Genomic DNA, 10936 nt, shown 5'->3' with positions numbered 1-10936 from the left:
TCTGTGACCCCAAGTGTGAGTCTGTGCTCCCCCCCCTCCCTGAGTCGCTGACCTCCCCAAGTATGTGTGTGTCTGTGTCTGTGACCTCCGTGTGTGTGTGTGTGTGTGTGTGTGTGACCCTCTTGTGTGTGTTTGTGTGTGTGCCCCCCTTGTGTGTGTGTGTGTGTGTGTGTCTGTGTGTGTGTGTTTGTGTGTGTGTGTGTGCCCCCCTTGTGTGTGTGTGTGTGTGTGTTTGTGTGTGTCTGTGTGTGTGTGTTTGTGTCTGTGTGTGTGTGTGTGTGTGACCCCCATGTGTGTGTGTGTGTGTGTTTGTGTCTGTGTGTGTGTGTGTGTGTGTGTGTGTGCGTGTGACCCCCATGTGTGTGTGTGTGTGTGTGTGTGTATTTGTGTCTGTGTGTGTGTGTGTGTGTGTGACCCCCATGTGTGTCTGTGTGTGTGTGTGTGTGTCCAAGGAGGGAGGAGGAAGAGATGAAGATGAGGAGGCAGGAAAGCTCCTCCCACACGTTTATCCGGGAACAGACGGTCAGAACAGAGCAGCACGGGAGACAGCAGGATGGACGTGTGGCTGATGAAAGAGACAGACAGCGCATAGAGACAGCAGGATAAACGGTAAAGTCGCAGGTGTGTGTCCGGCGTCTGACTCCTCTCTGCACACCCCTGCTGGGGGTTTTCATTCCGTGGAGTGTTCCGTGCTCCAGCGTGCTGCCGTGTCTAATGACGACAGGTGCCGCAGGAGCGGAAAGTTCATCCAGTTATCCGCGTGCGACCCGGAAAACCGGAGCGGAGATTGTGTTCTGTTTGCGCAGCTGGCAGCCCTGCCTTATTAATATGTGCCGGAAAATGAAAAATCATAAGAGCCAGCAACAGCTCGTTTCTCTGGGTGAGGTAAGCGAGGGCCGGGCGGACAGGAAATGAGATGCACGCCCCTCCTGCGACTCGCGGAGATGAAACTCTAATTGATAAGTACAGCAGGAGCTGTTCTGAGGCCGACCCATTCCAGCAAACTATAATCAACGGCATCCACCCTCAACCAAAACAATCTTTCAGGCAGCTGTGTGATCAGCGAGAGGGAAAAATGAACTAGTGCCTTTCTGTATACAGGGGCAGTTCAGTAGAGAGGGGCAACTGAGTATTGAGGGGCAGTTCAGTTGTGGGGCAGTTCACTAGAGAGGGGAAATTGAGTATGGAGGGGCAGTTCACTAGAAAGGGTCAATTGAGTATGGAGGGCCAGTTCAGTTGTGGGGCACTTCACTAGAGAGGGGCAATTGAGTATAGAGGGGTAGTTCAGTTGTGGTGAAGTAGTGGGGCAGAAACCTACATGCAAAGCTGAATACGTTGTCCTAGCACTGAGATAATCGTCATCATTAAATGTCATATTGTTCTCAATATCTACAGGCCTTGTTGATATGTGCATGATGTTATGGCACCATAATTTACATATGTTCCCATGTACTGTTTAACAGCTGCTGTGTTCTGTTAAAAGATACAGTGTTCATACATTTGAAGGCCATTGGATAAAGATATGAAACATAACCCATTTGTTTCAGTAGTTGTACAGGATGGGTAATTTAGTGGCCATTGAGATTTTGTGAGTCCCAGTTCTGTTTGAAGATGATGTTGACACCAGGCCTGAGTTAAAAAATAAAATAAAATATTATATTGGAAATACTTCAGCTCTTTTGATGCTGGTAAACACTCCCACAGACCCCTGGGAAATTTCAATGAAAGCTCATCAGCCAAAATGCACAAGAATAAGAATGTTTGCTCGGAACATTGGTAAAATAGGTGAGCTTTTCTTAAGCTGTCAGTAATATACAGGAACTGTGCCTGCCTAACAGGTTAATGTCTGATTTCCAGTGACAGTGTTTGTTGTGGAAGTTGACATTGTTGATTTGTTGTGGAAGTTGCTGCTCATGTTGGTTTGTTATGGAAGTTGCTGGTTATGTTGTGGGAGTTGACACTGCTGGTTTGTTGTAGAAGTTGCTGGTCATGTTGGTTTGTTGTGGGAGTTGACAGTGTTGGTTATGTTGTGGGAGTTCACACTGCTGCTTTGTTGCTCTTGGTTTTGACTGCAGGGCGGAAGCATGAACTTCCCCTCCACCTTGCAGCTGTCCATTCAGGTGCGCATGCCATTCCCCGATGACATCAAGTACAGCATCCTGGGAATCTCTGTCCTGCTATTGGCTGTGGCCGTAATCATCCTGGTGTGGCAGGTGTACCGGTACTACACACTGACCCCCGCCTCACAGAGGCTGGGTAAGTCCTCTGTGTTTATACTGCATTTGCACAGACTGCCTCTCTCAGAGCCCTGCAGCTACAACAAGCCCCTGAAGGTGTCCCACAGACACCCGGTATTTACCATTTATCGTGTTTGTTCATTGTGCGGTAGGCTGAGCAGTAGAAGGATGTTCCATTTTCTGTTCACCCACATACCCCCAGCTGTGAACAGATGAGACAGGGGGCTCATTCCAATCCTTTATTTTTCACCTCTTTTTTCTTTTTCTTCCTCCTTTTCTTGCCCCGAGCTCCACCCTTGAGCTAGGGGCAAGTGGGGGAGTGTGGCTAGGAAAAGGAGAAAGAAGGAAGAAGAAGAAGGGGCCTGTAGCGTAGTGGTGAAGGTACATGACTGGGACACACAAGGTTGATCCCCGGTGTAGCCATGATAAGATCCGCACTGCCTTTGGACCCTTGAGCAAGGCCTTTAGCCCTGCATTGCTCCAGGGGAGGATTTTCTCCTGCTTAGTCTAATCAACTGTACGTCGCTCTGAATAAGAGCATCTGCCAAATGCCATTAATGTAATGTAAAAGAAAAGACAAATGGAACATCCTTGCACCTTCAAATGTCAGTTGGAAGCCACGTCAGTTACAGAAATGGTGGATGCCTGCCAGATGAGGAGATGGACCCACAGGTTAATCGTTTATACATCACATTTTAGGAAAAAACACTTCCTCGTATGACAACATGAATAAACAGCTTATGGTAACAGTAAGATAATAGCAAACAATTAGCAAGAGAAACACAATTTATGATACAAGTCAGCTGGACATAAAGGGATTGTGGTAGGTGCTGGCAGTCTCAGTATCACTGCTGAATGATGTGTGTGTGTGTGTGTGTGTGTGTGTGAATGAAGGAAGGGCTCAAATGAATAATTCTAATAATAATGAATAATAATTTGCTATTTAGCCGCCACTTTTATGCAAAGCAACTTACAGTTGATTAGACTAACCAGGGGACAATCCCCCCGAGAGCAATGTGGGGTTAAGGCCCAACAGCTGTGCTACATCAGGGCTTGAGCCATCAATTCTCCAGGTACCAGTCATGTACTTTAGCCACTAGGCTACAGGCGGCCACAGATGTCATTTTTATTACTTTTATATTGCTTCCCCCCTGCTTTCCTTTAGTCTCGTATCTTGTTTCCCTGTGACGAATTCAGAATGAATCAAGCAAAGGAAACTGAGAAACATTTTCAATCAGAACTCAGAACATAGCACACACACCCATAACATAACATAATGGGGAGAACAGAGCATTCAGTCCAGCAATGCTCACCTTTTACAACCACTAAAGCGTACCGACTGCTTAGTTTGCCTAGAAGCTAAATAGTATCTAGCATTGCACCAAGCCTGGTCTTGAACCCCCAGTGTTTCTGCCTCCACTACATGTCCCGGCAAGCTATTCCACACAGTGACCACTCGCTGCATGAAAAAATACTTCCTAGGATCTGTGCAGAATTTATCCTTTGCTAATTTCCATTTATGTCTCATTCTGCCAACCAAACTCATCCTGAAGAATCACACTCCACACAATGGGGCCTTGACCACCAGCGCCCCCTTTGGCACACTGACAGAACTGCGGTTACAAAGCCGCTGTGGGTTACACAGTCTACAAGCCCCCATGTATCATGTTTAAAACCTTTCCCTGTGCCAAATTACAGCTTCAGATGCACAATTCGGATGCAGGAAATCGACTGGAGGACGTGATATATCATGCACTGAATGTTTCAGGAAATTTCTCCATTTCTCCAATTCATTCACAAAATAATAATCATTATCATCATCATTATTGACATCCACAATTTCCACAGCATCAACGAACATGTAATGCAAAGAAAACAACACTAACATATTGTAATAGGCCTTAGTAAAATGCAATAGCAAACAAAAGGTTCTTGAACAATATGACCCTTTACTTAATTGGCACCCATTATTACTGAACCCTACTTCACTAGCAGCATGAACTGTATAATGTATGAGAAAATACAGTACAGTACTGTGCAAAAGTCTTAGGCACCAGTATATCATTCTGTACAGATAATATTCTTTCAAAAATAATTCAATGAAAGGTCTTAAATAAACATACTATGCATTTTACATTACATTTTAGTAATTTGGCAGAATAGTTCAAAACTGAATCAAATCAATATTTTTTGTGACCACCCTTCGGCATTAAAACTGCATCACTTCTCTGAGATAGCCAACGCTGTCCTGCAGTTCTATAAGACAATCAGCAGGGAGGTTGTTCCAAGCATGTTGGAGAACATGACACAGTTCTTCTGCAGACTTTGGTCGGCTCCTTGCCCCTGAACTCAGACAGCCTTGATCAAGTTTTTAAGTAAAAAGTAATCAATTGCTTACAGTAATATTTTACTTTTTTTTAATTAAATACAAAAATGTCTCTGTAAAAGTAAATCTTTGGGAAAATAAATATTTGCAAATCTGAAATGTGTGCTTTTATACTAACGCACACATTTTTTTAAATACAATAAAGTCTAGGATGCCTAAGACTGCACAGTACTGTATATGCTTTTAGAATTGTTTTTTTCTCCAGTGGACAGCTTGCTGTGCGCAGGGGATGAGCCTGCAAAGGAAGGAGGCTACGGCTCAAATACTCAGACACCCAGCATGCAGCAGAAGTCGCAAGCTGTAAGACTCCTTCATCCGGTGTTATTTCTCTCATAAAGGTGTACGGGTGGAATACCATCACCCTGTTTACGAGCAGAACAAGTTTTTTACCTTAGTGTCAACTCACTGCGAACAGGAGCCCACGCAGATACAGATATTTGATCAGCAATAAGGCGTTTGCAATGGTTTGTGGTTTTCAGTAGTGTTTACCATGCGGAAACACACATAATATGCTTTTCTCATGGTTAAGCTGCGCTTCTAACCAGCCAGATATCAGAGCTAAGATGGCAGGAGTATGATTAGCATCTGTGAGTATCCATGCCCGCACAGAAACGCAGATACGGTGGCATCAGAAATTATTCAGACCCTTTCACTTTTTGCATGCTTTATTGTAGATTTAACATTGTAGATCAGCACACACACACAGTCACACAGACGCTCACTCACAGACACACACACACACACACACATACATATAGTCACACTCATACACACACACACACACACACACACAGTTACACACGCAGGCACACACACACACACATTCAGACACACACACAGTCACACAGATGCTCACACACAGACACACACACACACACACACAATCAGACACACGCACACACACACAGTTACACACACACACACAGTCACATACACACACACATTCAGACACACGCACACGCACATATAGTCACACTCATACACACACACACACATATAGTCATACTCATACACACACACACACACACTCACTCACTCAGACACACACACAGTCACACAGATGCTCACGCACAGACACACACACACACACACATTCAGACACACACACACACAGCCATACTCATACACACACACACACACACTCACTCAGACACACGCACAGTCACACAGATGCTCACGCACAGACACACACACACACACACACACACACAGCTAACCCCGCTGTGGCTGCTCCTCTCCAGGTAGAGGAGCTGGATGAAGCCCCCCGCAGGCTCAGCCACCCCCCCTCCCCTGCAGCCTCCCCCAGCCTGAGTGGCAGCCCCCCGCCTGGCTGGCCCCTGCAGGCCCAGGGCTCTCTGCATTTCTCCCTGCTGTACGACCGGCCCCGGGCCCAGCTGCTACTGAGGGTCCTGGGGGCCCGAGGGCTGCGGGGAGCCCAGGAGCGAGGGGCGGGGCACAGCCTCGCGAGGGGGAGGGACCCCCTGGTCATTGTGCGGGTCATGTGGGCGGGGCCTAAGGACACGCCCACCTCCCCCCCGCTGTACTGCGTGCTGAGTGAGTGGCAGTCGCCCACGGTGACGGACAGCACTAACCCTGCCTCCGGAGATGAGTTCTCCTGCCCACTGCCAGAGAAAGAGATCCCACACACCACCGTCAGGCTGGAGGTACAGCGCTCTCTACTGGCCAGGCCAAAGCACTGCAATTCTCTTAGTATTACAAACTCACTTTGGGAGAATTAATACTTTTAACAATAATAATCATAATCATAATCATAATAATAAATACATATGAATAATAGAGTAACATTAATACTAATACTACCACCAATAATAATAGATTGCAATTCTATAATGATTCTCATCTGATGATGTTAGAGTGCTTTACTCTCAGCGGGAGAAAGTGTACCGCCAAGGTGTAGCTCCCCAACCTGGGTGAAGCACGGCAGCCATTTTGTGCCTGAACGCTCATGACGCATGGTGTTGGACGGGTATTTGGAAGGGTCCAAAAGCTTTCATCCCAAAGACTATTTCCAATTACAGAAAAAGCAAACACGGGAGCCACAGATACTTGTACTGCCACAAAAATCAGAGTTGTAATTAATCCAGTGTTTTATTTAGACAGAAGCTCAGTCTAAATTCTGTATTCACAGACATTTCCATGTTTGTACAGCCTCCACTTCAGTTGCGTACTAAATTGATAAGGAGACACAGCTGGGAGCTCCTTAAAATAACAGCACTATCATAATTTTCAAAGGCTTCCCGACAGCGTGAATATCTTGAGTTTTTGGTGCTGCCTTTTGGTGCCGTTTGAGAGAAAGAGTCCAGTTAATACTGTACGTTCCTGTTACAAAAGGCACCCAGCAAGAGCTTATAAATGCACACCCCCACAGGAACTACATACACTATACTACTAGCTACACTAAAGTAAAATATAGCATCAAAACAATGTTTCAGCATGTTTTCTGTAAGATTTGGCTGAGAGATGTGTCCCACGATTAAATGTACTACTTCAGCTAAATGTCCAATGGAGAGACACAAGACTGACTGTACGTTGAGGACTGTCCCCACCTCAGTGTACAACAGCGCCCCCTGCTGTGGTGGACCAGGTAACTGCAGTCAGTCTCCCTCACTCAAGTCTCAATTGAGACTGGACAATGCACATTATTGTGCATTCTCTCCTAAATTGAGATCCAACACAAGTGTTGTTGTGAGGTCGCTCCTGAATTGAGATCTGACATACATGTTATTGTGTGTTCTGTCCTGAATTGAGACTGGACATGTATGTTAGTGCGTGTTTTCTCCTGAATCGAGATCCAACACATTGGAGGGAGGCTACTACAGCAGGTGGATAAATGTTTGCAGGTAAAACATTTTTTAAATAATAAACGTGACTCATATTCCCCTGTAGGTGAGGGATGTTAATAAGCATTCCAGGCAGGGAATTCTGGGAGAGGTTAGAGCTGATCTGGGTGGAATGAACCTGGGGGATCCCCTGGAGATCCAGCAGGACTTACAGCTGCTCAGGAAGGTGGGAGATGTGGCCTTCAATGGCCTTCAGCATCGGGTATATCTGTGCATCTGGTATTGAGAAAGTGAATACGGATAGCTACATACATGGAAAGTCTATTGAAAATGTAACAGATTGGATATTGATCAGTATCATGAAATTGGACAATGATATAGGTAGTTGGCTCAGATTATGATTTGGATATGGATAGATAGATCATTAAATTCATATGGCACATTCAAAGCACTTTACAGTGATGAGGGGGAAACTCATGTCAGCCATGTGTAGCACCAACCTGGGTGATGCGCGGCTGCCATTTTGCTCCAGAATGCTCACCACACACCAGATGATAGTGTATATAGCATGTATTGTATATAGTGCACAGTATATGGAAAACTTGTAGTTTATAAGAAGACAAATTTAAAAAGAGAAAAAGAATACATCTGGGGTCCTACTCCCATCTATGTGTAGTCTGGGAGTTATGTTAATTCTCAGGGTCAGAGGTCTCGCATTAATATTGTACACGCACAGCAATTTTACAGCAATTACAGAATCTCAGTCTGACCCAAATTTTGGCCTGAACGTGTCTGACGTACCAATGAAGCAGATCCGTGTACTTCAGGCCTGCTGTTGTCAGGGGGAATGAATCAGGTTCAACACATAGGACAGCGACATGAGAGGAAAAGAGTTGCTTTTATTGCGTTTCATTCAAAACCGTCGCCACAGTAAACATTTCACGGTCCTGTTATCTGGGCCACTCTTACTGCTGTGCATCAATATTAAAAAGCATAATCTTATTCCAATGATGTTCCTTTTTGTCATTTTAACCACTAGACAAGCTTGTAAAGGACAGCTCAACATTGCCTGTACCCTTTGGTATATTAAACTTTTTACTGTGATCCTGTCTACAGAATACTTTTCTTACGGTATAGTAAAGGTACAATAGGTAATTTCAGACTTCTAACGGTCAAGAGAGGAAAAGCAGCAACAAACCCCTTCAAACCACAACACTGTTTATACCGCCCCGTTCCCTGTAAACGCGCTGACGTTGAAACGCCATTGGCTGTTGCAATTTGAACCAATTTTCAACCAATGAGCTTGAATTATTGTACAGCTATACAATGTGTTGGGCCGTCAACTATATATTTTGAAACCCAAATTTAAGGACTATAAAGACAGGCAGAGGGTGAGTCAACATGTCAGTGAGCCTTTTTCTACGATAGGAAGGGATTTGCAATGGTCTTTTAACAATGTTTTAACACAGAAATCTTACCTATTGTACCTTTAAATTTTTTACTGCGATCCTGTCTACAGAATACTTCTCTCACACGTGTCTCACACTGTCCTTTCTGAGCTTCTCAAGTAGCTAAAATTCCAAAAAGTACATTATTGGAATACTTTTGTGCATTTTTATATTAATGCACATCCGTGCATTTCTCGACGAGACAAGCTAATTGGTCTCATCAAGAAAACCAGCCTTACAGAACTGAAATGTCCCACTCCTGTTCCAAACTAAGCCCACACAAACACAAGCATTAATGCGTTGAATCTTGGATAATTAGACCCTGTGTTATTTGCAGGATCCAGTGGGAGAGGTGCTTCTCTCTCTGAAATACCTCCCCACCTCCCAGAGGCTGGAAGTGGGCCTTCTGAAGATCAGAACACTCTCTCAGTCCCCAAGTAAACACAAATGTGAGTCCGGAGTTTTATTTTTGCCGATGAATTCATTTTTTATTATTCAACACGTGTGAATTGATCCGATACTATTAGTTAAGTCCAAGACTGGAGTTAAACCCGCAGACACTGCGGCCCCTCCAGGACTGGATTTAAACCCGCAGACACTGCGGCCCCTCCAGGACTGGAGTTAAACCCGCAGACACTGCGGCCCCTCCAGGACTGGAGTTAAACCCGCAGACACTGCGGCCCCTCCAGGACTGGAGTTAAACCCGCAGACACTGCGGCCCCTCCAGGACTGGAGTTAAACCTGCAGACAGTGTGGTCTGATCACAGGATGTGACACCATGACCTAAATGCGTCTCTCCTGTTGCAGCTCTGTATGCTCGGACATCTGTGGTGTGTAACAGGCGTAATCTCCGGCACCAGAAGACCACCATGAAGACCAGGTGGGAGGTGACGGTCTTTGACGAGGTCATGACCTTTGCCCTTCCTGACCCTCAAGTCACCGAGTGCTCCATCGTGGTATCAGTGTACGAAGTGGCTGAGGGCAAGAGGTCACCCAAGCGCCTGATTGGCCAGGTCAACCTGAGGAAGGGGAGGAAGGCTGAGGATGAGCACTGGAGTCTGATGATGCGTTCCCTCCGTCAACCAATCGCAAAGTGGCACCTGCTGTTAATTTGAAGCCTCGGCCAATGGGAGCACGATACATAACCTGTACTTCCTGGACAACTCTGTCACACCTGTGTCGACTGGAGACCCACCCTTCTGTGCACTGGCACACCATCCAATCAGAGCACAGTTCGGATTCAGGAAGTAAGTTTAGGAAACTGCGGCAAGACTGTCTAAACTGGCTGCTGATTGGTCTCAATAGTCCATGACATGCCTGATACTGGTCACATGACACTGTACATCAACAGTAACACCCGAAGAAGATTGTAATACTAAAATTAATCAACACAGAGTTAATTTAACCCTATTTCTGATCCTACATGAATCCTACCAAGTGGCAAAACCAGGGGCTCATTCCAAATGCTTATTTTTCTCCACTTTTTTCCTTTCCTTGTTGCTGACCTGGAAATTGGGTAGATATTCAAACCCCTTAAAAGTTCCTTCTCAGAGCTAGAGGTAGAAGTTAGGATCTCCCAATCTTTCCTTTGAGCAAGAAAACATTGGTGCATCCATTGTGGAAATTTTTTTTTTTTTTATGTTGGTACGTCTGACGTTTGAAGGAGCAAGAACATTCCATTTTGCCTAATTCACGTTTTCTCGATTTCCCCATCTTCACTTCTTTTTCTTTCATCTTTTTTGGTCAAGGACAATAGCAGGAACACACCTAACCTGACATGCATGTCTTTGAGTGTGGGAGGAAACCGGAGCACCCAGAGGACACCCACGCAAACACGGGGGGAACATGCAAACTCCACACAGAGAGGATCTGGCTGGACAGGATATGACAATATTTGTAATGAAAATATCCTGAGCAAAACACACACAATAGGTTTGTTTGGTGCGGAATCATTTCATGCGACTCCGCCCCCACACCACACAGCATTTCTTTGTGTACAGTGTTATGAGGTCGGTTTAACGGACATGACATTTTCCCAATGAGCAGCACACTGATAAGCACAAA

The 10936-nt window shown here is 45.3% G+C and overlaps 1 protein-coding gene across 1 annotated transcript; it reads left to right on the top strand.

Moving 5' to 3' along the window:
* Positions 1 to 2084: 2084 nt before the first annotated feature.
* On the top strand, positions 2085 to 9987 carry syt19 (synaptotagmin XIX). The gene is made up of 5 exons (XM_061222541.1): positions 2085 to 2256; positions 5920 to 6287; positions 7531 to 7650; positions 9210 to 9321; positions 9680 to 9987. The coding sequence occupies exons 1-5, from the start codon at positions 2085 to 2087 to the stop codon at positions 9985 to 9987; spliced, it is 1080 nt and encodes a 359-aa protein (XP_061078525.1).
* Positions 9988 to 10936: the final 949 nt, after the last annotated feature.

The sequence above is a fragment of the Conger conger genome, chromosome 15, assembly GCF_963514075.1.
Source record: "Conger conger chromosome 15, fConCon1.1, whole genome shotgun sequence".
Lineage (NCBI taxonomy): Eukaryota > Metazoa > Chordata > Actinopteri > Anguilliformes > Congridae > Conger > Conger conger.
The sequence above is the reverse complement of the archived record's forward strand: the minus strand, read 5'-3'. Positions and strand labels throughout refer to the sequence as shown.

Excerpts from the sequence above, each read along its gene's own strand:
- syt19 (XM_061222541.1), top strand. The coding sequence starts at position 2,085 with ATGAACTTCCCCTCCACCTTGCAGCTGTCCATTCAGGTGCGCATGCCA. Across the intron at positions 6,288-7,530 it reads ACACCACCGTCAGGCTGGAG|GTGAGGGATGTTAATAAGCA; the intron begins GTACAGCGCTCT and ends ATTCCCCTGTAG. Across the intron at positions 7,651-9,209 it reads ACTTACAGCTGCTCAGGAAG|GATCCAGTGGGAGAGGTGCT; the intron begins GTGGGAGATGTG and ends TGTTATTTGCAG.